Source organism: Pelophylax lessonae, assembly GCF_965119305.1.
Source record: "Pelophylax lessonae genome assembly, chromosome: 1".
In the NCBI taxonomy this organism is placed as follows: Eukaryota; Metazoa; Chordata; class Amphibia; order Anura; family Ranidae; genus Pelophylax; species Pelophylax lessonae.
This window is the reverse complement of record NC_138768.1, coordinates 384,327,509-384,354,826: the sequence shown is the minus strand read 5'-3', so window position 1 is coordinate 384,354,826 and position 27,318 is coordinate 384,327,509. Positions and strand designations below refer to the sequence as shown.

At 40.3% G+C, this 27,318-nt stretch overlaps 1 protein-coding gene across 15 annotated transcripts in view; it reads left to right on the top strand.

Annotated features, from left to right (window-relative positions):
* The window catches only part of PTPRD (protein tyrosine phosphatase receptor type D), a 1,741,884-nt gene that overhangs the window by 1,356,078 nt on the left and 358,488 nt on the right, over positions 1 to 27,318 (top strand). For all 15 annotated transcript variants that reach the window (XM_082266411.1, XM_082266413.1, XM_082266423.1 and 12 more), the window contains one exon: positions 22,231 to 22,376. In XM_082266411.1, coding sequence (XP_082122537.1) covers positions 22,231 to 22,376 — 146 coding nt within the window. The remainder of the gene's footprint in view (positions 1 to 22,230; positions 22,377 to 27,318) is intronic.

Sequence of the window (27,318 nt, the reverse complement as noted above, 5' to 3'; positions counted from 1 at the left end):
TGTATTCGGGGCATAGAGGTTAAGTAGGGTAAAGACAGTGTTGTTCAGTCGGCATATCAGCACAATAAACTTTTCTTCAGGGTCGGCTATGGAGTCAATATAGTGGAATGTTACTGAGTCTCTGATAGCAATAAAAACACCACACGCCTTTTTCGGAGCGTTGGCCATATAAACATGGGGGAAGTGAGGAAGAGTCACTTTGGGGCACTTGTGGGCAGCAAAATGGGATTCTTGGACAAAAAGAACGTCAGCTTTGTGAAGTTTGGCTTCTCTAATCAGTGCCGATCTCTTATAAGGGCTATTGAGCCCTTTTGTGTTCAACGAGAGTAATTTCAATGGCATGATGACACAGTGGGATATGTGCGAATGGTGAGGGTCCTACTCAGGGTAGGGCTCACTGCGTGTAGAGCACAGTACCTTACTGAAAAGTTATGTAGATAGGAAGGCATCGGGACGGCTTGCAGCACGATGAATGAGGTGCAGAAGGGACATTCGGATCCAGCAGATACCTGAGGTATTAGTCCAAACAGTTGTACATGTCGACAGGGATGATTCGGATTCAGGTAGGTGGTAAATGGTTCTGGAGAGGCTGTAAGAAAAGGGGGAGACGACAAGACAGACAAAACAGACAACACAAAGATAAGAAAGGCCTGACTAAAAAAGCAGGCTCGATGGGCAGCCAAAAAGGCCACTGCGGTCAAGGGGGGTCTACAAACGCTCAGCAACATGCTGAGCTGTCACAGAGAATTTGTAGAGCGCACCAGTGCAAAAAAGGCCTGGTGTAACGCAATGGAAAAAAGAGCTTCAAAAAGGAAAAATAGAGAAAAAAAAGTAAAGCAGCAAAACCGGCAAACATTGGAGCCCACGGCAGTCCTCCAGAAATTTGAAGAGGAATCTGACTAATGCAGAAAATAGAGGCTTGTAGAGAGTCATGTCCATTCAGAATGCAGGCGTTCCAACGGGGGAACAGTGGGTAAAGGGGTCTCATCGGGTATAAGATGCCACTGCTTGAAAAGCTGTATCCCCTTCTCCACACTATAGATAGGATAGGTCTTGCCATTCCAGGTGACCAGCAGCTTCGTGGGGAAACCCCACTTGTAGATCACTTTGTTATTGCGGAGCATCTTAGTGAGGGGCGCCAGCTTCTTACGGTTAAGTGCAGTTTGCTGCGAGATATCCGTGTAAAGGGAGATGCCCATGAATTCTTCAGGAACCGCTGGACTCTGCTTCGCCGCTAACATAACCCGTTCCTTCACATGATAATAGTGAATGCGAGCTAGGGTGTCCCTAGGTGTTGTGTCGGGCAGGAACTTGGGTTTTGGAATACGGTGGGCCCTGTCCACGCACAGTTCAATGTCGCTCAAGGCTGGGAGGAGGGCCTTCATCAGGCGTTGCACATAGCGGGTCAGCTCGCTATGGGGGACAGTCTCAGGGATCCCCCTGAACTTAATGTTATTCCGACGTGAGCGATCTTCTAGGTCGGCTAGTTTAGTTTGGATGCGTTGCAGCTCAGTCTCCTGGTCAGTATAAGCATCTACAAGGTCATTGTGTGCATTATAGAGATCCGCCATCTTAGCCTCCAGATGATGAATCCTATGGTCATTGGTGTGCACTTTGCCTTTAATTTCATTAAACATGTCATCAAAGTCAGCATGGAGTGTGCTTCTGAAGGATATGAGCATCCGCTTCATGGTCGCTTCGGATATAGGCTGGTCTGAGGCAGGGAACAGATCAATGGAGAGGTCCGAGGATCTGCTAGGCCTCTGGGCCTTGTCTGAGGCGCGCTGTGTGAAGGGGGAGATGTCTCCACTATTGCGGCGTTGCTTAGATTTAGCAGGGCTGGATGTTGTGGGAGAGGAGGGTGGGGAGCTTTCCTCCAGCGTCCCTATGTCAGGCATGTCCTCCAAATGAGGGTCATCCCCGCCGCTATAGCGCTGAGGACCGGGAGCCGCGCCGGGTCCGGCGCCATTTTGTGTACCTCGAGCCGGCGCTGCCGGGAAGAAGTCGGTCAGCCGCTGGGGTGGTTTCGTCGCCTTCCTGCGTTTGGACATCGCTGCCGGGTGATGTAAGGAGCCTCCTCAGCCGTTTGCCGTGACCGTAGTGCAGAGATGTCAGCCGCTGTGAGTTGCTGTATTCTGGTGAATGCCGGAGCTCTCACTTCATGCGGCCATCACGCTCTCCGGCCGGACACGCCCCCCCTTTGTGATATATTTTAGATTACTAACGTTAGTAACAAGCCCAGTGCCATTTTAAGGCGATTATAGGCCCCCGGGGCAATGCTGTGCACTGGGGCCCTGCCTACGCAATCACCCACGAGAATAAAATTGCAAATTATCGATAAGGTTTATATTTATTGGTACCTCCAACAAAATCAGTGTTTAAACATTAAAACAATGTTTGGACAATATAACATGAGCTTTTAAAACAAGAAATTGAAAATCAGGAAAACAATATTAATTTCTGCACATAAAAAAAATTTCTGTCTTTCTTTCCTTTCTGCCATGCTGGCTTCCACTTTAGGCTTCTTCAGCAGTGCCCCCACCCTTACTGCTTGCACTGCAGCTGTCCTGGTGTGTGCCTGTCTCCCGATGGACCTTGGAAGCAGGCAGGCACTCTTGGTGCTGTGCGCACCCCTCCATGGCTCGATTAGCCTGACAGCAGTGCCAGGCTAATGACAGCTTCCAAGTTCGGCGGCTGGGTCCAGGGGAACACACACACGGATGGGAGTCAGACTTGACTGTCCTGTGTGTGCCTGTTTCTATGGAGGCAGACAGGCATTCCTGCAGTTGTGGGCTCCCCCTCCATGGCCCAAGTGGCCTGACAGCAGCGCAGGGCCGACAGGTGCTTGCCACCTGCTAAGTTTTGCGTCGGGATGCACACGGGAGTTGGGACTAATGCTTGGCTGGGGCTGAGTTGCTGGGCATGTGGGGCCCCCCGGGCAAGTGGGGCCCCCGGGCAACTTCCCAGCATGCCCATGCAGTAAGACGGCCCTGAGCAAGCCCCATTTTACCTGCCTGGTCAGTAAAAAATTAAATGGCTGGCATTCTTAGTTACTACCTGAAGTAACCAGTCATTTGCTATATCATTTATTGATGTCTTCCTGTGTCAGTGCTGAGATAGAAATGGTGCAGGATAGCTTGCCTGGCCATTACATTTGTACCATTGAACCATAGAATAAAGCTAGTCTTTTGTGACAAAATAGTGGAAAATGTCAAATAGTCTTTTTCTGTGTGTGTGTGTCGATGGCTCTGATGAAGAGGGTTCTCCCTTGAAACGCATCAGCCCCATCACCACAGATGCTTTCCAGTTCTCCTGCTTTACCAAAAAAGCATCTTTGTCTTGGAGGTCTCCTGATTGCAAAATTAACTTTTTCTTTTATGCTTATTTTCAGCATATGCTTGTAAGTATAATGTATGGCACGTTTTTAATTTTCCAATAAATATCTTGTGATATTGCACTAGGTCGGTGCGCCCTTCTCTTGTTTTCTATGTTTACAATCAGCCAATGTCTATGGAACTCTTAGGCTTGCTGATCAGTGTATCTTTGTGTCAGGCCACAATGCTGATTGGTTTTAGCAATTTTGAGTTCTCTTGTTCCTTAAAAAACCACACTGCTATGCCCTCCATAATACAATTAGTTTACCATTAGATGAAGGATAAATGATCAGTTACTTTTCCGTAAGTGGAAATCTAGTCATTTTTCTTTTGTTTTTCTTTTGTAAGAAAAATTTCCAACATCTCTTTAGGGCCAGGTCACACCACATGCAGTCCAGTGTTTCTCTGCAGCAAAAATGCATGGAAAGTAGGTTATATGGATGCCAATGGCATAGTTCACACCAGTGCTTGCAGTTCCAGTCCCAGAAAAAAAAGTTGAAAATGCTGCATTTTTCCTGCCTCGGACTGTACTGGAATGCTGTAAAATGCATCAAAGACGCACTGGAACACACATGTCCTTATTTAAGGTTAAGAAAAAAGAGGGGGAAAAATGCACTGGACTGCATCAAAAGTGGACTGGAACACATCAAAACGCTTCAAAAACACGCATGCAGAAAATAGCCTGGAACGCATCCAGACTGCGTTTCTATGGTGTGAACTGGCCCTAAAGCATATTTCTACTTTTGCAGTCACATTTTAAAAACCCTACCTAATGTTTGGTATGTGTTTCCCTTTCATGCAGTATGCATTAAAAAAAAAAAAAAAAAACTATTTCCTATGTTTCCTGTGTTTTAGATGTTTCTCAGGAGACGGTGTCATGGCTGACTGCAAGCTTTTTAGAACAATGTCAGAGTGAGTCTGTCCCAAGTCATTAACTTACAATGCAATAAGCCTAGCCCCTAAACCTTTCACTCTTTGCTAGGACCTACGATATTCAAATTTAGGTACAATTATTTTACCATTCTGCCTGCATAGTACAGACAAGAGTTAATTATAGCAAACACAGCTGACCAGCAAAGAGTACTATGTAGGATTTTTCATTGCTGCAGGTTCCCGAGTAAAGCATCTTAAAAAAGGTAAGCTGCAATTTTTTTTTTAAGTTAGGCTATGTGAAAGGAACCATATAACAAATATAAAGTAGGCGTTGTCCCAATTTGACTGCAAAAGTGGAAATACACTTTAAGGTTTTACTGCCTCAGGAGAATTTTCCTTACTTTCTGTCCCAGTGAGAGACAATAAAAACACTGTTTTAGTAGAGTAGGGAAATGTGAGAACCCCACGTTTTATTGTTGTCTGTGTCCCCAGCAGGGACACAGACATGAGAAAGTTTGTGATCGACATTATAACCTTTTCCCAATCTTTCCAAAGCGAAAAAGGAAAATAGGAAAAGTATTGGCTGGAGTTTTTCATGTTAACTATGTCTTTCCGTAGTGTTTAGAAAAATATTTTTATAGTGGAAAGAACCTTTGACCACTACCAGAATGAATACATTGCCTCTGTACAAACATCTTATACATGGTCAAATTTTTTAAAACGTTATTTTTTTTTCTCATTTTTCTTTTATTTCATTTTCATTTCATTTTCCATGCTTGTAGTCTGTATTTCTTTTGATGTTTTAAAACCAGTGTATAGTTAAACATTGTTGATTCTTTACCCAAAAAGGCTATAGATGTTAACAGTTCAATAATGATAGGTTTTGTATTTGGGTGAAAGCCAAAATAACTGCACAGTAATTAATAGGGAAATATTGCTAAATGCACTTTATCTAAACGCAAGCATTTGAATTATTTAACAACTAGCCTTACATTGATGTGACAGGGCCAACTGCAGTGTAGCTTATCAGATAATTAAGCTGTGCAAACATGGGAAGTTTCTGAGCTGTAGTGATACAATTAAAATAATATATCTGTACACAAATCTGCAGACCTGAGCAGGAAGTGTGAATGAGGAAACGAACCTCATTAAAAGTAAAGATATTTTACTGAAACTATAGGTGCCCAGTTAACAAGATCTGCGGGATTTATTCAAGAAAGTAAGTATAATGCATTATTGATTCAGCATTATCTGGTGTTCAGTTACTTTTATTTTACTCTAAGCAATCTTAAAGTATTATCGGGGAAGCATTTTTTTTATTTTTTTTTTTATCGTCCGCTGATTACACAAGCATTGTGATTTGGAAGCTTACTGTTGGAACAAAAATATACAAAAATAAAAAGACAAGCTTGCAGAAGTTATGCAGAAGGTGTTTATAAAATTAAGTTTTTAACCTGTTGCTTATAATTAATATACTTATTTTATATATATATATATATATATATATATATATATATATATATATATATATATAGATATTCCACACAGGTGTGGTGAAAAGCGGAGATGTTTCAGTGCAAGCAATTAGACCATCCCAAAGGTCATATATAGAAAAAGTCAATCAGTAATTGCTGCTCTTAAAATGTATTATAACTCCATAAAGTTACAAAAATGTACATGTGTTGTTCCAAATACAACAATTTTGGGCAAAGTGTTTAACGCCCTTCTTCAGGTCGGAAACATCACATGACCTAAAGTCATGTAAAGTAAAGTAAAGTTGTATTTCTACTAATCTAAGGTATGCAGTTATATGTGGGTTACTAAAGCAGAGGCCACTTGAAAAAAATGCACGTATCCTATAAAACTACATTTTTCGTATTTACTTTCCAAAAGCTATACTAATAGGGTCACTTTGTTTTATTGTAAATTTCTCACTCATATTTCACTTGGATGGATTTTTGATTCATGACATATTCTGGCCAGTTGATATCAATACTATGTATAAAATGCCCTAGATGTGCCTTAGCCATTTTTCTTACCTAAGAACCATTATGCATTCAAAATTTTTAAACTGACATCTTTATGTTTTAATACAGATTAGAAGTGCTAATATTTCAATTACTTTACATGCTCTACTTTCCAATCCCTCTGTTATTCTGCATGAGATCACTTGTCTGTTCATTTAGGCCTTGTGCACCTTCCTTTAAGATTAAAAATCTGTGTTACATGTGAAGATACCAAATAATTCATAGTCTTTCTGAAGTCATTAAACTTTGAAAAGGAGCAGTGAAGTGCTTTGAAGCAGAATATCCTCTTGTGAAATGAGTGGATATGACATGGTTAGGTAATGTTCCACCGAGATAAAGGGGGTGTGCACGTCACAAACCTTTTACATTCAAGAGGCTTTATGCTTTTCATTTGCTACGAGATGAAGGATTAGGACTGGATTATCCAGCAAGTCTCTATTTTCATTCAGGTAGATTTATCCCATCTAGATTACAAACATGTGGAAAATGAAAGGCTTGGAGTCATGGTCACAAGCAGCCATCATATTGTTTCTCATCTAGTTACAGGTCTTATCTCAGCGGATATTTTTTTTTGGTCCCATTTACACCGTTAATTAATCTGGATGATCCACAGACTGATCCAGAAAGGACGCTGTTGTCTTGTCTGGCAGAATTTCATTTTATTAAGGGAAATCATGAAATTACTGAAGGATGACAGGTGACTTTCATAGAGGTCACACAAGTCCATCTTGTTAGACAACTGTAGCTCCATTATCATTGGTCCTCCTCTTCTGAGCCCCATTTAAAAGATACAAAGGGCATATGCCCTCGGCTTGTCATGGCTTTCATTCTTCTAGGCAAAATGATAACGTGGGTTGAGAGATAACACAGGGTTTACATTTCTAAATGTAAAAAATTATATTTTTTTATATTTACTTTGAAAAAATGTAGTAATTCCATCACTGGACAGCAAGTGATACAATTACTCAACAAATATAATAAAAATAAAAGATGACATGACTATTTAAAGTGGTACTAAAGGTTGAAGGTTTTTTAGATTATTAAATTCTCTGCATTAAGGTAAAAAAACCTTCTGACTGCAGCTCTGAGTGTCTATGGACAAACAGAACTGGCTCTGGAGCAAGCCCACATGAGTTTAACTTGCTATAGTGGTTACTTGGCGAGGGGAGAGGGGGACCATTGCACAAAAAAAGAAAAGGGTTTTATCCAATACCTCACTAGTGGTTATTTCTGTCAGGCTTAAATAAGCCAATGCAACAGCATCCCTAGTGATTACTGACTCACCTCGTAAAGGTGCGATCCAAGTGACCCAGGTGCATAGAAACAGAAATTTGGGAAAACCAAAAAGAAAGTCACAGCAGGACCGTGCAGCTTAATCACAGGATAATTTATTAAATTTAAGCAAATACAAAAAAACCTCTAGATAAAAATACCACCATCACCTTTACATTGGTGAGCAATTAAAAAGACAACGTTGGCTGGGATAGATGCAGCTGCGACCACACAGTGCACACACACATACAGATCACACTCAGTAGCTAGTTAAAGCATAATGCTAACAGCAAGGGAAGGTATGAATTTTCATATATCCTAATAGTAATATGATGTAATAACCCCTTGAGTTCTGCAGCAAGTAATAAAGATGTCAGATTTTCTTGAAGATATATGGTCACTCAATACGAGTATGATCAATCTTCAACTGAATAAATGATATGAAGAGTGTGACTGAATGGATACAGTTAAGAACTCTACTGTATGAATATAAGTCCCTTGTATTTTCAGTACCCTGGGACGTCCATAAGCATACAGGCATATAGTGTGCTGATAAGAATCAGATAATCCAGATGCTCAAACAGGCAACAAAAAGTGCAATAGCACTATAAGCAAGGCAAAAATGAAACCAAAGCAATGAATCAGCTAGCCCATCCAATATGCGACCAGCATGCGAGTGAGTCCATATACTAGGTTATAAGAGGAAAACCCTGCACTCACAGAAGTACATCTCACAGTGAACCTGGCTTGATCCCAGTATCGGCACTAGATGATTCAGGTCTCTCACTGGGTTAGAGCACTCTTCATTCATTGTGGTCTGAATACCTGAGATTCAGCATAGCTGTGCCTGTGTTAAAGATGGCGTCCATTGTTTCAATGGGTACATCAAGCATGTGCAGGGATGTGGAGCTGCATCATCCGTGACGTCAGAACGTCACTCACGTGGTGTAGGCACCTCCTACATGTTTCACCCAATCAGCTTGAGCTTCAGCAAGTGGCACAATTACTCTCCAAATATACTAAAATATACTAAAAATAAAAGATGACATGACTATTTAAAGTGGTTCTAAAGGTTGAAGGTTTTTTTACAATAATAAATTCTAAAGGTTGAAGGTTTTTTTACAATAATAAATTCTCTGCATTAAGGCAAAAAACCTTCTGACTGCAGCTGTGAGTGTCTATGAACACAAAGAGCTGGCTCTGGAGGGAGCCCATATGAGTGCAGCTTGCTATAGTGGGCACTTGGCGGGGGAGTGGGGGACCATTGCACAGAGCAGGTAAGTATCACATCAAAATAAAATAAGGCTTTACAATAAATTTAAAGTTCAAGGTTTGTTTTTTAAATGCCCCCTTGCTCCCAGTATCTTTATTTTTGGAAAAGACTCAAAGAATGTATATGGCATACAGAATATGTGTACAAAATTGTATCACAATAAAAGAAAAAGAACAAGGCATATCTTTATTCGATTTTCTAGGCTATAATCTGTTCCTTTTTTATATCAAGTCATTTTGGTCAAGCTTATGGATAAAATGTAGGGAGGGGTATGGGACAGGGTAGGATTGGTTTTGGTCACAGTGGGTGGGATAGGAATTTTAGAAGGGTAGGAGAGTGGAGCAAGGGCTAATGGGTAAGTATGGGTCTATGGGGGTAGCACTGAAAATTCACTGCTAATTAAACAAGTGAAATATAGTGAAGTTAAATTTTGAGACGTCATGTCTCATAAAGACACCATGGTCTTTTTGGAGAGTAAATGTCCAGCAAACCAGTTAAATGTTCCTAAGGTAAGAAAGTTCAGACTGGTGTATTTCATAATGTTGAAATTTGCACAGTAAGTATTGATGTTGTAAACAGAAACTGGAGAATATAGCATACGGGTCTCCTGTGAATTGTTCCTGTAGAACAATTCAAAATTTTCATAGAGAGGACGTGGATCCATTTGAATGTATAATATACATATATTGTAAGGTTTCTTTTTTTGTCTCTTCAATAAACCTTCCAGTATATAAAGATTGGTCTGCTTTGTGGGTCATCAAGTTGGTTTCTCAGCCAGAGCCTGTCCCTCCTTTTTGGGGAAGAGATGCCTTTTGCATAACATGAAAGTACTGTTCATATCACCATCATTAAAGGTGGTGTAAGTGACATCAAAAGGGCAATTCAAAAAAAGTGACTTGAAATTGAGATAGGGAAACAAGAAAAACGCATACCAAAAAACTGAACACCAATTCAAACTAGAGAAACTAGAGAAACCTTGGCACTAACAGCGTCATTCAGAGGGTGGGATTCAAATATTTAGGCTCTGAACCCCTGGCAACTCTTAATATTAATTGATATGCCTCCAGATTCAAAAGAAAAGCCCATGTTGGGTCATAGTAAGTCAGGTTGGGGATTGTGCCTGTTCACGCCATCCCCAAAGCTAATAATTATGAAGACAAATAGAAGAGATTGGGGGTATTTAGTCAATTTCTATGCTTTTACCAGGTAGTTGTTTTCTCCAGGGAGTAGTTGTAAAAGTTCTTGTGAAAATAATACATTATAGGATGACCAGTCCAGGGTTATATAGTGCAGCAGTAGGCATGCACAGCAGTGTGAAGGGCAGGAAAAAAAAAAAAAAAACTAGAAAAGTTACTTGAGTAAAACAGTCTAATGATTATGGGTGCAACTGGGCCTGCGATTCTGTGAGAATCATCATAGAAGAGGATAGTACTCTATTCCCATGTCTCCTCATTGAAGGCTATAGGAGGTAGCTAGATAGACATGAGGTTGAAGCATTTCAGAGCAAGGTGTACTTCCAGGATGGTAAAGTCTATAATAAAAAAATAATTGTACAACTAGGTGCCTTGGATTAGTACATCTCTGCCAGATGTAGGCTCTACCTTAAAAAGTTGATGGCGAGCATATCACCCATGTGGTATAGAGGTTCTAGGTGTATTTGGAGGAGATAGATCTTGTTCAGAGTCATCTGCTGGAGCACATAGTAGTTCTTGTTCAGGGTCACTGTGAGCAGGAAATTGCGATATATTCCATCTTCCTCCAATCAGGCATAGTTACAACTGGTAGATTGACTTGTTCCAGAAAATGGGGAAGATCCCTTTCATCTCTGAGCATAATAGTGGTGTTTCCTCTCTGGGCAGTTAGGTAAAATGTAAAAGTTCTGTGATGGTTACTGCAAGAAAAGACAAAGCTTGGTCCAGTCATAATCAACAGATTGTCTATCTCTCATTTTCTGAATGATAAAAATTTTGGCAGAATATTTATGCAACTTCTATCTCATGACATCTTTGTGCCTCACTGGGTCCTGGTTTGGCATGATCCCTATGTGTCTTTGTGTGTATATGAGATCCCTACCCACGCTTGGCACCATCAAGTTAAAAAAAAAAAAAAATGGCTATCTCTCATTTTCCTGCCAGCTGCTGAGAGGGTATTTAGCTCCTTCTTTGTCTTTCCCCACTGCTTCAGAATTCAACACTGTGTGCCAAACATCCTTATCCTGTCGCCTTTGAACCAGTGATCCTGCTTCTGTACCTGCTACCCTGACCCTTGGTGCTTTGAATCTGTTCCCAAATCCTTTTCGTCGCTGTGGATCCTAACCTCCTGCCTGACTCTGCCTTACCAGATCTCTTCCCTTGTAATATATATATATATAGTATTTCATAGTTATTTTGGTAGTTAGGTATTTTTCACTAGGGTTCACTTGTCACATGTGTTTCACCATTGCTTGCATACTGTTTGTGGTGTGGATGGTTTTTTCACTTGCTCATTATTACTGATATCTATGATAATTGTACTTAGGTTGGGTCCAGTTTCCTGTGTACAGCAACACAGATCTGGTCACACGTGCATTGGTTGGATAGTAGCAAAGGGGGCTGGGCATTTTAAAGGGTGCCTTGCACCACTTCAGATATAGTAATATTGTTTATAGGATAGCTTACAATTCTACCTTATTTTTTAAACAATGATTTTAGGATCGTGTTTTTTTTCACCAGTTATGATATTTTTTGGAGTTGCTTGTTTACAGATACACTTAAAATTAAATCATGAGATGCATTTAGAGAACTACTGCTAAAACTGTCCATAGATTCATTGAAATTCAGCCAGTTCAGAGGAGACTGGCTGAACTTCAATCCATGTGTGGCTGCTCCACTCGACACAAGTGGACTTCTGTCAAACGGGAATGTTGGCAATTTTTGTAAATCAGTGGATGCAGCCAATCAGCTACAGCCACCCATCAGTGAATTCTCAGAGAGGCAAGTCCTGCTGTCATAATGCAATTCCTTGGTGGGGGATATTCCTCCATCTACCTTGCTTGTGTGGATGGAGGAACTCATTCATTTGATTCAAAAGTAATCGATTTATGCCCAGCTTTACTTTTTCTTTATACAGACACAGTTGCAGGTTTTTAGTTTACCCCACCCTCATTTGTCAGTAATCTGGTAATAAAGAACTGCTTGTGATGTGTGACACATGCTGGTAGGTTAACCCCCTGGCCCTTTAAGGGGTATGAGATGCCGTAAGGTGGGGCCAGGTGTATGATCACGTGGCCACCATGATTAGTTTTCTGTTAGCTGCCGCTAACTGTGCTGGGAACCCATAAAGATACGCACTCTCGGCACAGCTGTTTTTGCAAAAGTGGTACACAAATATGTGGCTGCTCTGAGCCAAGGCCCACCCACAGAGAGACCACATATTTGCATGTCAATGGTGCTAAGAGGTTAATTGGGTCCTTTATGTCTGCATGTGTAGTAGGGACCTTAGATTGTAAGCCCCTTAGGGCAGAGACTGATGTCAAAGTTCATTATAAAGACTTGCGTAAATCTGTCAGCACTTTATAAAGACCTGTAATGAATAAAGAATTACAAGGAGAGGTACATCTAAACACCATGTAGGCTTCTTGCTGTTTCTCACATACAAAAAGTGTGATGCCATTAGTCAGATTCAAACCTGTCTTGGAAGTTTGAATGTTATTAGCCATTTAGAAAGCAGAGAGAAAAGACGTTAAATTCTCTTCAGTAAGTACTCATACAGTGACCCTGTGTTGTGCTTTATGAATCCAGGCTGGATTATAGAAAACATAGATTATAATAAATTGTTTTTTTATTTGAGTACAAGTATAGTATTTTGGGACATTTGGGAATCACTGTTCACAAGGACCTGTGTGGATGGTTTTTGGTGTCAATGGCTTTAGTTCAACATCAATTTTAAAATGCTTCTGAGATCCTTCAGAATTTATGTACTTTACCTGCTATTGACCTTCCAATAAGCTTGTATAGAAATGCAAAACCTATTTGAAGTAAACCTAAACCTGTCAACACAGACCCTAAGGTAGACTTTGTTCATTCAACTTGTGCTTCATTCAACCAGGTGTATCAAGGGCTCTTTTCCCACTAAATGAGTGCCTAGTCTAGAGAATACAGATCCTTACTTCAGTATTTTGCTTTGTGCATTTTTAATTACACATGCTGATCTTACTTTACTTATTTATAAAAATGTAACGGCAGTGTTTTCTTGCGTCTACACCCCCAAACAATGTTTAAACATTTTAAAGAGTATGTTCTCACTTTCTTCATCTGAACCGATTATAACCTGCTGTGAAATGTGTAGGCTAGCATTTCCCTCTGCATGTTAGAAACTAATCAGTCTTGCACAAGGCAATTCTCACTAACCTGTAAGTGCAGGTTGGAGCTGAACAGAAATTATAACTTCCACTAATGAGCTTTGCAGTTGATGTGATAAAATTAGCATGAATAAATACTTCATCAAACAATGGTGCAAATAAAAATCACCCTTCATTGTTCAGTAAGTAAATTATATATGGTAGTATCTGCTCTAACCAGGATCTGAATGTATATTATACATTTATCACATTAGTTTATTGAACAGTGACAGCCCATGAAAGCAGAGGATGTCATATTTTGGCAGCAAGTGCATTATTTTAAGTTGTGATGTCCATACTAGCAGGTTTTCCACTCCTGCCAGCCAGTGCAAGTGGCGTTTCCCTGTTCTTTCTAATTGTATCATTTTCATATTGCAACAATAGAAGCAATGTTGCACATTTTTTTCTTTTAAAGGGAACTTATAGTGTTTTCTTATTAACTATGGTCAAGGCAAACAAATATTTTAGTCAGTGTAGTGAAGCTCTAGTGTCCTTTTCATGATTAGTATTGCATTCTTACTAATACAATACTAAAATAATCTCTTGTTTATAGAAGTAATTGGAACAGTAAACGCATCCCTCCGGCTGCCAAATCCATGCTGTCCAAAAAGCGGGAAGCATCTGCTGTGCTTTCTCTCTTGCTAACCCATAGTGCTCCTGGAATCATTTGTCATGCATTAAATGTTGAATTGTATAAACAAGATTGTATACAATAAATTAGAAATTGATATAATACAACAGCTTGAATCACCAGTTTTCAAATGTTTTTATGCCCCAAATGTTATTCAGCACTGTCCATGACCGTGTGTTTCTGCCTAGAACTGAATGGGGCTATACTCCTTTTAAATCTATGCATACTTATTCAAGTGTATAGGTTCTCATTGCACAGGAACAGCCAGTTCCAAAGGACATGAAGAAGACAGTAAACCCTGGGATAGGCTGCACCTGTCAGGCAAATGTAAGTGTAGCACCCTACAGGTAGGTGCTAGGTAAAGGTATAAAGGTATATTATCTAGGCTTGTAACTACCACAGAAGGCAGATTGTGCTGCAGAGGATTGTGGGAGTGGGTATAAGTTTGGGGGTGGCACATGACATGATGTCTTTGGCGGGAGCAGAGTCCCAGGAGGGAGAGAACGGCTATCTCTCCTCCTGTCTTAGGGAAGAGGATGTCTCGGGGAGTCGCCTGAGAATCCAGAGAATGCTGAGTTGAGCTGAGCGGATCCGGTGTAACGAGAACCTGCGGAGAGTGAGAGGGGTCCAGTCCCGGGAAAACCTACACAGATCGTGAGTACTGCGGATTGCCACTGGGGGTTTGCCAGAGTCAGAGGGGACTACTCCGGAAGAGGTCCGGGGATCCAGTGCCAGCTAGCTGAAAGGGGGTACCTTGGTTGATGACCCTGAAGTTACGGAGGGGGGTGCATAGACAGTGAACACCGAAGAGTTCAAGGCTAAAGGGGGCACCTTCTAATGGGCCCTGAATTGTACAGTGTGTGCCAGTTGGAATGTACAGTTTGACAGGATTCTACAACATACTACCTCAAGCCAAAGCAAAGCAGGAGGGAAGTATTCAGTGACTTGTTGCAGTGTAACAAGGTCATTGGTTCTACAATTTCACAGTCCTGGATCTTCTGGACTACAAGTCGAGGATTCAGCCCTTCTCTTAAGTTACAGAGTGTTATCAGAGATAGTGGGCATTGGCTGGCGCCAGCTGGCGTCAAGGAAACGCCAACAGGCATTTTTCAGAAACAAAGTCCCAAGTGTATATAGTTGAAGCCTAAAGGGGTATCCAACTCATTCCCTTCTACCATCCCCTTTATCTACAATAAAACAACAAAACAAAGATGCTGGAGTGGTTCATGTCTCAGTCTTCACACCCAGGGCCACAGCTCACCGGTAACAATGGCAGACCTACATCAGGCCACAGGCTTGGAAAACCTGCAACATAAGAAACCGCCTTTGTATCTGGGTATCTGGGTTAGATTAGTTTTGGAGACTACAGAGAATGGGCTGGTGTGTTGTGTAAAATTAAACTTGTTTGTTTATATTAGATAAATATGGTAAGCATTTGTAAATAGCTGTCAGGTTCAATTCTCTTTTTAATTGACTTAATGGTAAGGTTAAATGAATAATCATTAACCAAGTCGCCAACAGATCTGAAATTTTATTGTTAGTCCAACTGAACCACTCCTATGAAAAAGCCCTTTCCCTTTAAAACAGGCAATATCTGGCACTTTGAGAATGCATGGAAACCATGGACAGACTGGTGTCAACATAAACGCTAATGTCCCTTCTACTATGACATTTCCTACATACTCCGTTTACTTGCAAACCACTACTGAAGTCATCTATACTGTATAATTATCTTGATTGATCTGTTTTGCTCTGTTTTGTTTTTACTTATAATGATACGATTGCTACGTATGAATCTACTTACACCTACTAGTATTTGTAACTCTGTACAACTTTCTCTTAATACTCAATCAAAATTATTGAAAAAAAAAATAAATAATTACATTACAGAAATAGTGACCCACATTTTTTACATTTACTCTCAAATCACATTAAGTGCCATTGTATAATTGTTACGAACTGTTGCTGAACACTGGTGTTCTTGCTGCCAAAGATGAGGCAGAATAAAACAGTATGATATTAATTGACATCAGTTTGTAATGATTAAAAGTATTATTTCTGTTAATAAGTATTAACAGATATTATTTTAATTATTTGTATTACCTGCTGTAACACACGCTGCTCTGTGAAAATACAACTCAAAAATCTCCTTTATGATTTGTTTAGAACTCATAGAAGGCAGAAATTGGAAGGCAGTGGCCAGCACTGGAAGATTGTCATTGCATGTCATGTTGTCCTGTCAGTAACATTTCTTCCTTAGTGATGCCATTCACTTCTTGGGAAGTTTCCCACGTTAATGTCAGGCCCTGCTTAATGAAGTGTGCCTTAAAGTTTTTGTTGGCTTGCATGCTACACTGTGTCTGGGGAAATTATAAATAGTTGCCGGTTCACATTTAGGAATGCCCTTATGTTAATAGGCAAACTCATGACAGTAGTAATTGTGTTTGCCACCAGAGATCCTCGCAGCTGTGGTCTGGATGTGAGCAACGGAGTCAGCAAGATTAAGTACTGCAGACATTTGTGTCAGCCGGTGCTTGGTGTATGGAGAGAAGTAGCAGCGCTTGTTTGCTAATTTTATCCTAACGACTGTGCAGGTTACCTTGATGAATCTTATGTTTTGGCTGATAAAGAGCAAAGTCTGACTTCTCGTACAGAGGCAGCTCTGTTAGCAAAAACAATAGGGTAGTAGGAAATCGTCTATGCTGGATGCAGTTTACTGACCCACTGTGACTTTTCTCTTTAGCTTGGGTAACTGGTAATCTCATTGTTACCTTTTCTATGAGGAAAAAGAAATAATCACTTCTCAGGCGTGAGTTTTTGCTATGTTTTAGAAAACCTATGCAAGAGATAACTGGGATTGGTTATATATAAGGATATTAATAGGATCTGCAATTTTCTGGTACTTTGTGAATTATAACATTTAGCTGATGTAAACTTCACTAAGCACGGTGATGGATCTTTTGTGCATACTGTAAATGCTGAGATATGCTGCAGAATTGTCTTATCTTTACAGTCTATACACAACATACAGGTGAATGTGGTCTCTTGCGCACACTTTAACAAAAGTCAGTGCAACTGACTTTAGTTAGTACTAAGCTGATGTGGAAAAAGACCTTCATGTGTGTGGAGAGTAAAAACCCCAAATTCCACACCCATTTGTAGCTTGTTGCAATTGTCTTGCGCTGTTCAACTGATCTCAAAATTCAGAACATTATAATGCTATAACTATCCATAAGGTACAGTAGATTGCCAGGCTGTCTTTTGGAGATTACAACCAGGACTGATTAAGATAGATGCCAAAAAATGTATGAGTATGTTTTTGGGTTGTGGGAAGAAATGTTAGACTGTTTCTAGCAACCCAGGTTGACTGCTTTGTTCACAATGGCAATCGTGAGCATGCTAAGCATAGTACTGCTCCTGATTGAATGCCTTATAGAACCATATGAGCTTCCTGTTCATCAAGTTAAGGGTTAAAATCAAATAAGAAAATGATTAGTAGATAGAGGTTTAGAGATTCAAAGAGCCCATCTCACTTACGTCCTGGGTCTCTCTATTAGTCAATAAAGACACCTGTCACATTAAAAAATATCTCTCAAAAGGCATGATATGGTGGGGTCAAGCTTGGCTTTTAGGACAATTTCAGATAGGCAGTAATGCTTACCATGAGGTGGATCGCTTTTCAGAGGGTGGTATTGCAGCATCTGGCAGGCTTCAGGAGGTGCTACCGCTGCCACTTGATGCCTGTTTTTTTTTTAATTTTTCCTTTTTTAAATTGCTAAACAATAATTTTACATTGCAAAATTGTACCACAACTGTGAGCCGAACATTTATCTCACAGTTGTGGTGTGGCCCCATTGACCTCAATAGGCGAGGTTGACAGGCGGTGTCAAAGTTCTTACCACTGGTTCTTACCAGCCTCCAGCCAAATTATACACCCCCCCCCCCCCTTCCCGGCCACCAGTGACCAGCATAAATAAGCCCTTATAATAAAAGTGGCCTTTATATTTGGATCTGTTTATTGAATAATTAGTTTGATATGCTGTTTTCACTGAAAGTAACCACTGATAATTTTCTGTTCATTATATATGCAGTTTGAAAATCCCTGGTATAGAATAGGTTTACTGTACATATACTAGTGATTTTCTAAAGAAAAAAAGAGTTTTCCTTTTCATGAAATTTTAACCATATAATACATTTGTGAATAATATTTCTTCATCCTAATCTGCTAACCCTGTACTGGTCATTGGTAAAAATGCTCATTCTTTGTTATTCTTTGGTATCTATAGCATTGTCCTTACTGCTATTTCTAGATTTTGTACGACTTGGAAATACCATACTAATGTGCAGTTTTAAGCCTTTGGGAACATGCAGAATAATTGCTTGAAAATAAATATTGTAAGTGTGTTTGTATGCAGTTGTGCGCTTATTATGTTCACACTGCCATAAAGTACTTCATCTTCACCATCTTCTTGAAATCTCTCATTTTAAAGCAATCTTTCCACACTGTGACCCTTGGGATAGGAATATTTAGATAAATCATACTTGCAGCAATAATCAGTCAGCTTTTTTTGTAGAAGAACTGGAAATTAGATTTTATTGAGAAATAGCAGATATGATTGTGCCCCTTGAGAGCAAATGGAAAAGCTTGAAAAAAAGAGTACTTTCCATAAACGTACTGACCCGCAATTGTGGGTGACAGGCTAATAGAGCAGAAGGTAATCCGAATGGCTGCTATATCTGTACATTGCATTGGCAGAAATAAAAAAAAATGCACAGTTTTAAATTGTTAATAAAATAATGTAGAGCATACCCATTTTAACTTTGAAGTATTTTTTCAACTTAGGACAATGCTTGCTTTTTACAGTTGTAAAATATATAAAGTACAATTAAAGGCTCCTATATAATGCCCAAGCCCTTTGTGTCTTATACACTCCTCCATCCAGATACTTCAGCTCATAGTTTCAGCAGTTCAGTCAATTTTGTCAATCCAGAAAGCTGTGGGCAGAACTGGGTGTGGCCAGGAGCTGATTGACACGTTACAAGAAGTGATAATGCTGATAGCCGTAACATTTTTTTAACCCACTGTAGTGCAAGCAAGCGCAGCCTACATAAGAGTGGTAACTCTGTTCTGAATTAAGGAGCAGTGCAGCACTTTTGGCACGTCATCACAGGAAGGAGGACTAAAAGAAACCGGTAATCACAAATGCATTTTAATTAAATGCTGCAGCAGATATGTTTGTGTTTGTAATGTTTTTTTGTTTTTTTTAACAAACATCATACTTACCTGCTCTGTGCAATGGGTTTGCACAGAGCAGTCCTGATCCTCCTCAATACAGATTTTTGGTGCCTCAGACCAAGAAGAAGCGGGACTTTTTAGGCAAAAAAGTAGGGATAATCTTGAGTTTTTTTAATAACTAAAACAGTTTTATTGATAAAATCCTTTAAAAAATACACATATTGTGTGTGCAGGGCTAAAGGCCCTTTGGTGTGAAGAGGTGTTTTTAGATAGAAATTTTGTGACAGAAAGTGATATGGTGACTTTTGAATATATTTCTCTGTGTTCCGTGCTTGAACACAAGTCTTGGATGGGACAGAGAAAACATCCGTAATATCCAACGTGTTTCGGCTTCAAGTGCCTTTATCAAGGATACCACCATATCTGGAAATACAATAGGGAATAAGTTCAATGCACTTATTCGGCCCAGGGGAATATTTCAATTGGGGCGGTGTTTTCAAAAATACACTTACATAGTATATATGTAGGAAGACCTTTTCTTCTGGTCCTTGATTCGCAACAAGAACTATATTGGGCTGCTTCTAAGAGCGATATAATTCATAGTTAGTGTTTGTTCAAAGAGCTGACACGTGCTATGCAGTTGTTGTAACTATATTACTCACTGGGGATACCGCAGAGTATTGCAGCAGTGCTGGGAGAGTTTTTGCAGCTTGCTATGGCTCTGGTCAGAATTTGTATCAGAGACTGTCATATACAAAAAATAGTGACAAATTTAGCAGGGTAAAAAGTATTTATTTAAATAAAAAATCATGCCGAACAACTTTAGTGAAGGCTTCTCCCTTAAGTGTGGAAAAGTTTGCAGGCATTTGTTTGTAATGGAACTCACTTTTGAGCCAGCTTAGAGGGGTTTGGTCCAGTCAGGCAGCGCTTCCACAGGGTGCTCGTCTCTCCCTCTCAGTGAGGGAACCTGAGCCTTTACAAATGCTTTAAGGACAAACAAATTGAATGGTACCATGGGTGCTTTGCAATGGTGAATGTACTTGTTCTATTTTTATCCATCCATGATCCCTGAGCAAGTATGCCTTGCTGTTGGAAAGATCTTTCTCTGGGGAAGGACCATATATTACTTATTGGTAGTAATATGGTGCTTTACTCACTTTCTCAGCTCTCAGGCTTTCTTGGGATTGGGGTCTAAAATTAAACATTTTCTTATTCAGGAGTTGATGAAATCTAGCATTCTGTCATGGCCAGATATACACAATAGATTTAATAATTCTCTGTGAGCATCATGTCATGTTTGTCAGGCAAGCAGTGTGCACCCTACCTGGTTTCTTTTGTTGTTTGCATGGGGAGTATCCCCCCTGCACTAATGGTAATAAGAGTACCTTTTCATTTTTTCTGAAATTCCTCTTAAGGCTCCTTTCACACTATCCGTCCGTCGGACGGATTCCGTTTTTCTTAGCGGGGGATCGAGCCGCCGATCCCCCGCTGAGCAGGAGGATGACAGCTGTGTCTCCGCGCTGTGTGCGGAGACACAGCTGTCATTTCCCCATGCATCTCTATGGGGGAAATTGGATGGGAACGGACCGTCGGTCCGTTCTCATCTGATCCCATTCGATCCGCTGGACGGATGGAAAATAGGGTTTCCATCCGTCCAGATTTGACGGATCGGATCGGATGTCAGCGGACATGTCTCCGCTGACATCCGATCCCCCATAGAGATGCATGGGGGGACCGTTCAGATCCGCCAAAAAAACGGACAGGCGGATCTGAATGGGTCCATTCACAGCAGATAAGATGGGATGCATTTATGGCTGCACTTCAACTGCATAGACCAGGGATCTCCAAACTACAGCCTTCCAGCTGTTGCGGAACTACACATCCCAAGAGGCACTGTACAACTCTGACATTGATCAGTATCATGGGAATTTTAGTTCCTGATCAACTAGAGGGCCATAGTGTGGAGACCCTGAATCCAAGTTACCCTATGGAAATTGTTTACACTATTGCAGAGTGGTGTAGTGAATTTAAATAAAGAACAGCAAGCTGCACAGAAACACATTTAAATGCATCTAAAAACAGAAAAATGCACTGCAATGCAATGCAGTGCACATAAAAACACAAATAAAAAAGCTGAAAGTAACCTCAAAAGAAATGCAAGCTTATAAAAAATGCACCAAAAATGAATGCAAAATGTACGTCAAATGCACCTCATAGCACATGCACAGCACAGTAAATGTGTAGTTTCTGGTGTGAATAGACCCCTAAAGTAAAGTTGAAGAGAGAAGGTGAGTAGTATGCAAGTAGTATGCAAATCATGACATTTTATTCCATACAGAAAACAAGGCTTAGTCTCATATATTATGTGCAGGACCAACTGACAATAACTGCCCTAGTAGACCGTCTTTAATGAAAATGGCTCAAACTGTAAGCAATACTCCTGGTCTGGATTAAAAGCTTTGCTGGTTCTCTGAAAGTTCAGGACACGCTTGAACATAGTTTGTCTGCTCACGGTTCTTTACTGGCCGATATATAGCTGCTCTCACATTCGAATGCCTAATAGACCACTATTTTAGTAAACAAACACTTCATGTCTCTTAAGGATACAATATCCCTCAGAAGATTGATCCATATGTCTGTAGCCAGTTGTTGCTGTGAAATACAATAGACCGCTCTCTAGACATTGCTAACAGCTGCATGCAGCGAATGACAAAAAGCAATAGCAGCATGTGTGTGTTTCTTCCATCCGTTCATATTTAATGTTGTGTGTGACATTCTGACTGTGATGTGACTGCACTACTTAAGTGTTTTTCTTACAGTATGTCATGCTTCATGAATTACTAGGGACACATGTCAAATTAATACTTCACACTATTCTCCTTTTTCACCAGTCTATGTCAGCAAAATTGGAGGAAAAAGCATCTGACTAATTGACTTCAGTCATTTGGCTGGAGAAATCAAAGCAATTTGTTATTGTTAGAGATGTGAGTGGACAAGGGGAAAACATAATTACGCAATCTATTCAATATGTTGTTAATGTACCTTTTTTGAATAGTTAAATCTCCCACTGCCAAAACTTTTTTTGACACTTTAAAATTGATTCCGCAACTGTGTGTTTTTTAAAAGTGTTAAAAGGCTAATGCTTTTCCTTTTTTTTTTTTCCTAGCACCACCAAGGTTTACAAGAAGCCCAGTTGATCAATCAGGAGTATCAGGGGGAGTCGCATCCTTTATCTGTCAAGCTACAGGAGACCCTAGACCAAAAATTGTATGGAATAAAAAGGGAAAGAAAGTCAGCAACCAGAGATTTGAGGTATTAGGTCCATTGTTCTGTTCCTCCGTCAAAGATAATGCATGCATGGAGTTGTGTAAGCTTGTCCCATTTGTAAGCATTTCATGATATAATGCAAACATTATCAGAGCTCTTTGCTTGTCATTGCAGTTTAATGTCAGATCACAACAGTTGTTGTTACATAGCAATTAAAGAGCCACTGGTTACAAGTCACAAAAACACATATGATAAAGCTAAATTCAAGCAATGTATATTGTGGGCATTATAACTGCATATTGGGACTATGCTGCTTGCAAAAGGGTTAATGTATGCTCCCTGCATGTTGCTTACTGTATAGTGGTATGTTGTTGCCAACTGTCAGTGATTTCCAGGGAAAGTCATAGATTTTCTTTTCTCCATGAAATGTATGTCATACCATAACCCCTTTTTAGGGTTCCGCATTAATTGCTTATTTATCGATTGTTAAATGCTATTAAAAATGTAAATACATATTTCAGTTTATATATATATACACAACAATCACGCATAACATATGGCCATCCACCTAATATTGCGTAGGCCTCCCTTTTGCTGCCAAAAAATTCCTGACTTTTTGAGGCATGGGCTGCACTAGACCTCTGAAGGTATTCTGTGGTATCTGGCATCAATCTGTCAGTAGCAGATCACTGCCTCTGCCGGCTCACCTTCTTCTTGTAGTTCACCCTGGTACCATCACTTCCCCAGGTAAGTGATGCACATGCACCCAGCCATCCACATGATGTAATAAAAAATGTGATTCATCAGACTAGGCCACCTTCTTTGATTGCTTCATGGTCCAGTTCTAATGTTCATGTGCCCATTGTAGGCACTATTGCCTGGTGATATGGGTCAGCATGGGCACCCTGACCAGTCTGTGGCTATGCATCCCCATATGTAACAAACTGTGATGCACTTTGTGTTTTAATTACACAAGCCAGCCTTTGTTACTAGCATAAGTAATGCCCCTGTTTCCAGTTTGCTGGTTTTCCTTTATTGGGCCACTTTTGGTAGGTCCTGACTACTGCAGACCAGGAACATCCCACAGGAGCTGCAGTTTTAAAGATGCCCTGACCCAGTCGTCAATCCATTACAATTTGGCCCTTGTCAAAGTCGCTCAAATCCTCATGCTTGCCCATTGTTTCTGATTTCAAGATATCAACTTCAGGGACAATATGACAACAGTCACTGCCTACCTTCAGATGCCTATGTAATGAGATAATCAATGCTATTCATTTTACTGTCAGTAGCCTCAATGGTGTGTGTGTGTATATATATGTAAAGTGTTCCCTGGAAATTATTTTTACATGTTGGCAGCATTGAGGTATCTGTTTTAAATATTGCAAAAGCTGAAAACATAAGTTGGCATATGTAAAAGAGCTTTCAATTACACACACATGTACAAACATACTTAAGGACTTTTAGCAGACTTAAAGTTGATATAAAACATGTCACTTCCCATCCAGTATTCCTACTGAAGGACACTGCAGTCAGCTCTTTGTAGCTACCTATTTAGCAGATTGATCCTCTAAGATGATATATACAGCATGAGAGCTGTGATCATCAGTGCTGGATCTGCTATAGCTGTTATCTCCCCTACTTGGGGAACTCACCATGGATGTGCAGTGAAAAGATCATTTCACAAGAAAAATGAATTATCTTTATCCAACATGATTGGAAATCTCTAGATGCAATAACAATCATTTTCAATGCTTGTATTTCCCATGGTCTATAACCTCATATACTACCTGTCTAAGATGATATTCAGTAGATGGCATCTGTTGCAAATTCCTGGTCATGTTGGGTTAGCCTCTTCTAGTTTGAAATAGCTGCCAGTGTCAGTGAATACATTATACAGCAGATGCTTAAACAATGTTAAAATATATTTATTTTTGCCAGAGTATGGCAGCTTTGAGTATACATTTCTAAGTGCATATTGTTTGTACAGAAACCAACCTGTGCTTTGAGTTGCCTCTAAATCATTATCTAGTTGTTGCTTTATATGTTTTGTATAGTTATGCAGGATTTCATCATCTAAAAGACAACCAAGGTTGATTTACAAAAAGGAATATTTTGCAAAGTGAATGTTCATCTGTTTTTTTAATATCTCCTGCACATGCTTAAGCCAAGTACACACTAGCAGTTTTTTTTTTTTTTTCATCCCAGCTGGCTGATCGAAAAGAAACTAAACAGCCCAGGAGGAGATTCTTAACAATCTGATGTTAGTACATCAATCTCCCTCGTTGAGCTACTGTGTTCTGATGCCCCACACCAGAACACACTGGTTGGATACCATTGGGCAGAGCTTTTTTGGTCATTCTGTACACACAGGCCAAATGTGCTGTGTATGGACCTTTCAATCTAGTACACATGGGCTGAATGTTGGACGGCATTGGGCAGTTCAAAAGAGACCGGCCAACATTCGGCCCGTGTGTATTGCAGCCAGTCCGACAGAAGCTGGCCGTGTGGCCGGCTTCTGTTGATGGTGCATGACTGAAAAAGATCTGCTAATTGGCTCTGACTGGAGTGTTCTGGCGGGGGGGGGGGGGGCCAGCAGGGAAGACCGCTGTACGAACATTGCATGGTTAGTACAGCGGCTCCTCTGGTGTCAAGTTTTTTTTTTTTTTCGTTCAGCCCTGCTGGGTGGAACTAAACAAAAAAGAAAAAAAAATCTACTAGTGTGTTCTAGGCTTTAGGCATTAAAAGTGAACACAGCTTCTCTTTATTTACTAAGCTAAATGAACTTTCACTACTACTAGCTACTAGTAACATTCTCAAACATTTGGTATGCACAAAACCTTTATTGAACATATATAAAAGGATTTTAGAAGGTTTTTATAAATGATCTTAATCTTTATTGTTTGCATTTTCTTATATACTGTATTTAGAACTAACTATATTTTTCAAAATATATTTTTGTAGTTGTTTTTCAGACAAATCATGCTATATATATTTACTGATTCCTCTTGTATTGAATTGTGTTGTTACTGTATTGTCTAATTTCATTTTGTAAAGTGCTGCACAAACTATTGGAGACTATAAAAAAATTCTGTATTATAATAATTAAAAATATAAATGATAATATATAGGTCTTTTATTGAGATGTACTGGAAAATAGACCTGAATGGTAGGGAGATCAGATTATACTGCAGAGCGAGTCACTTAGGAGGGTCATAAGCCCTTCCTTCTTGCATAGATAGAACTGTCTGGCTTAAAAGAGAAGTATGTTGTTATGTTTTTTTTTTTCCCAGGATCTTGCTGGATGCAGCATTTGTCTCCTGGTGCCTCTAAGACTGAGAACTGAGTGATCTAACACCGCTGATCGCTCTGTTCTCATAGCTTCCTGAGTAGAGAGCTGGTGACCGTCCATCAGCAGCTGTCTGCCCTGCCCCCCTGTGATCACTGGAGGGGGCGGGCGTGGCCTGCTTAGGCTCTCAGTGGCTCGCTGAGCAGGGTGCTGGTCCTGGTATGTGGCCGGATCCCGACCATATGGTCCCAAACTTGCCCCAGCCTTGACCTGCTCTATGACATCAGCAGACAACGGGCTTCAGCCAAACTGCACTCCTGTGATCAACAAGGGAAGTACAGTCAAAGGAGCTTTGGCTGTACTTCTCCTTTTAAAAAGGTCATACACTAAACATTTTTTTTCCTTCAACCAGCAAGTTGAATGGGATGTAAACACACCTGAGTGCTGCAGCTCCCTCCCCTGTTACCATTTTAACTCTTGGTGTTGGGAAAAGCTAACAGAAGTGACTCATGCTGATGACAGAGGAACCAAGCAGCAGAGAGAAATGGCATTCGGGCTTTTGAAGGGAGGCATCTACACAGTATAGAGCGATGTACTTTTTTCATGTCTGGGTTTACAACCACTTTAACCACTTTAAGACCGGAAGGATTTGCCCCCTTAATGACCAGGCCACTTTTTTCAACTTGGTACTGTGTGAATTTAACTGACAATTGCGCGGACGTGTGATGCTGTACCCAAACAAAATCTGCGTCCTTTTTCCCCACAAATAGAGCTTTCTTTTGGTGGTATTTGATCACCTGTGTGATTTTTATTTTTTGCGCTATACACAAAAAAAGAGCGACAATTTTGAAAAAAAAATCAATATTTTTCACATCCTGCCATATAACATTCCCAAAAAAAAAAAGTAAAAATCAACATTTTCTAACATTTTTGGCCAATTTGTTTTCTGCTACATATTTTTGGTAAAAAAAAAATCGCAAGAAGCGTATTTTGACTGTTTTTTGCAAAAAGTTATTGCGTCTACCAACTAAGGGAAAGATTTATGTCATTTTTATTGTTTTTTTTTTTTTTTTACTAGTAATGGCGGCGATCTGCGATTTTTTGCAGGACTGCGACATTGCGGCAGACAGATCGAACTCCTGACTGACATTTTTGACACTTTTGGGGGGACCAGTGACATTACTACAGTAATCAGTGCTAAAAATATGCACTGTTACTGTAATAATGACACTGGCAGGGAAGAGGTTAACATTGCGGGTGATCAAGAGGTTAAATGTGAGCCTAGGAAAGTGATTCTAACTGTGGGGGGGGGGGGGGGGCGTGGCTTTTGGAATGACCATAGAGACCTGTAGTCCTATATTGAACGATCCCAGGTGTCAGGCGGCAGTCGGAGCCGCCTGCCTGCTGGATTGGCTTCCCTGCTGAAGAGCGGGGGCGGGAGCATACTGCCGCTGGCACGTGCTCGCCCCCTAGCCTACTGCTCGCGACCGCCGTACAGTTACGGCGATTCACGCAGGAGCGGCTGCCTGCCGCAGAACATTTGTGGCGGACGGTCGTAAAGAGGTTTAGGAAGGCTGCTCTGTTTTGGATAGAGTCTCTGTCAGTTTTTTATATCTGTCTGTGTTGTGGAGAATTCCCCTCAATTCCTGTCAGAACAGAGAATAATGTGAATCCTTTCTAATGGGAACACAAAAAGAAAAT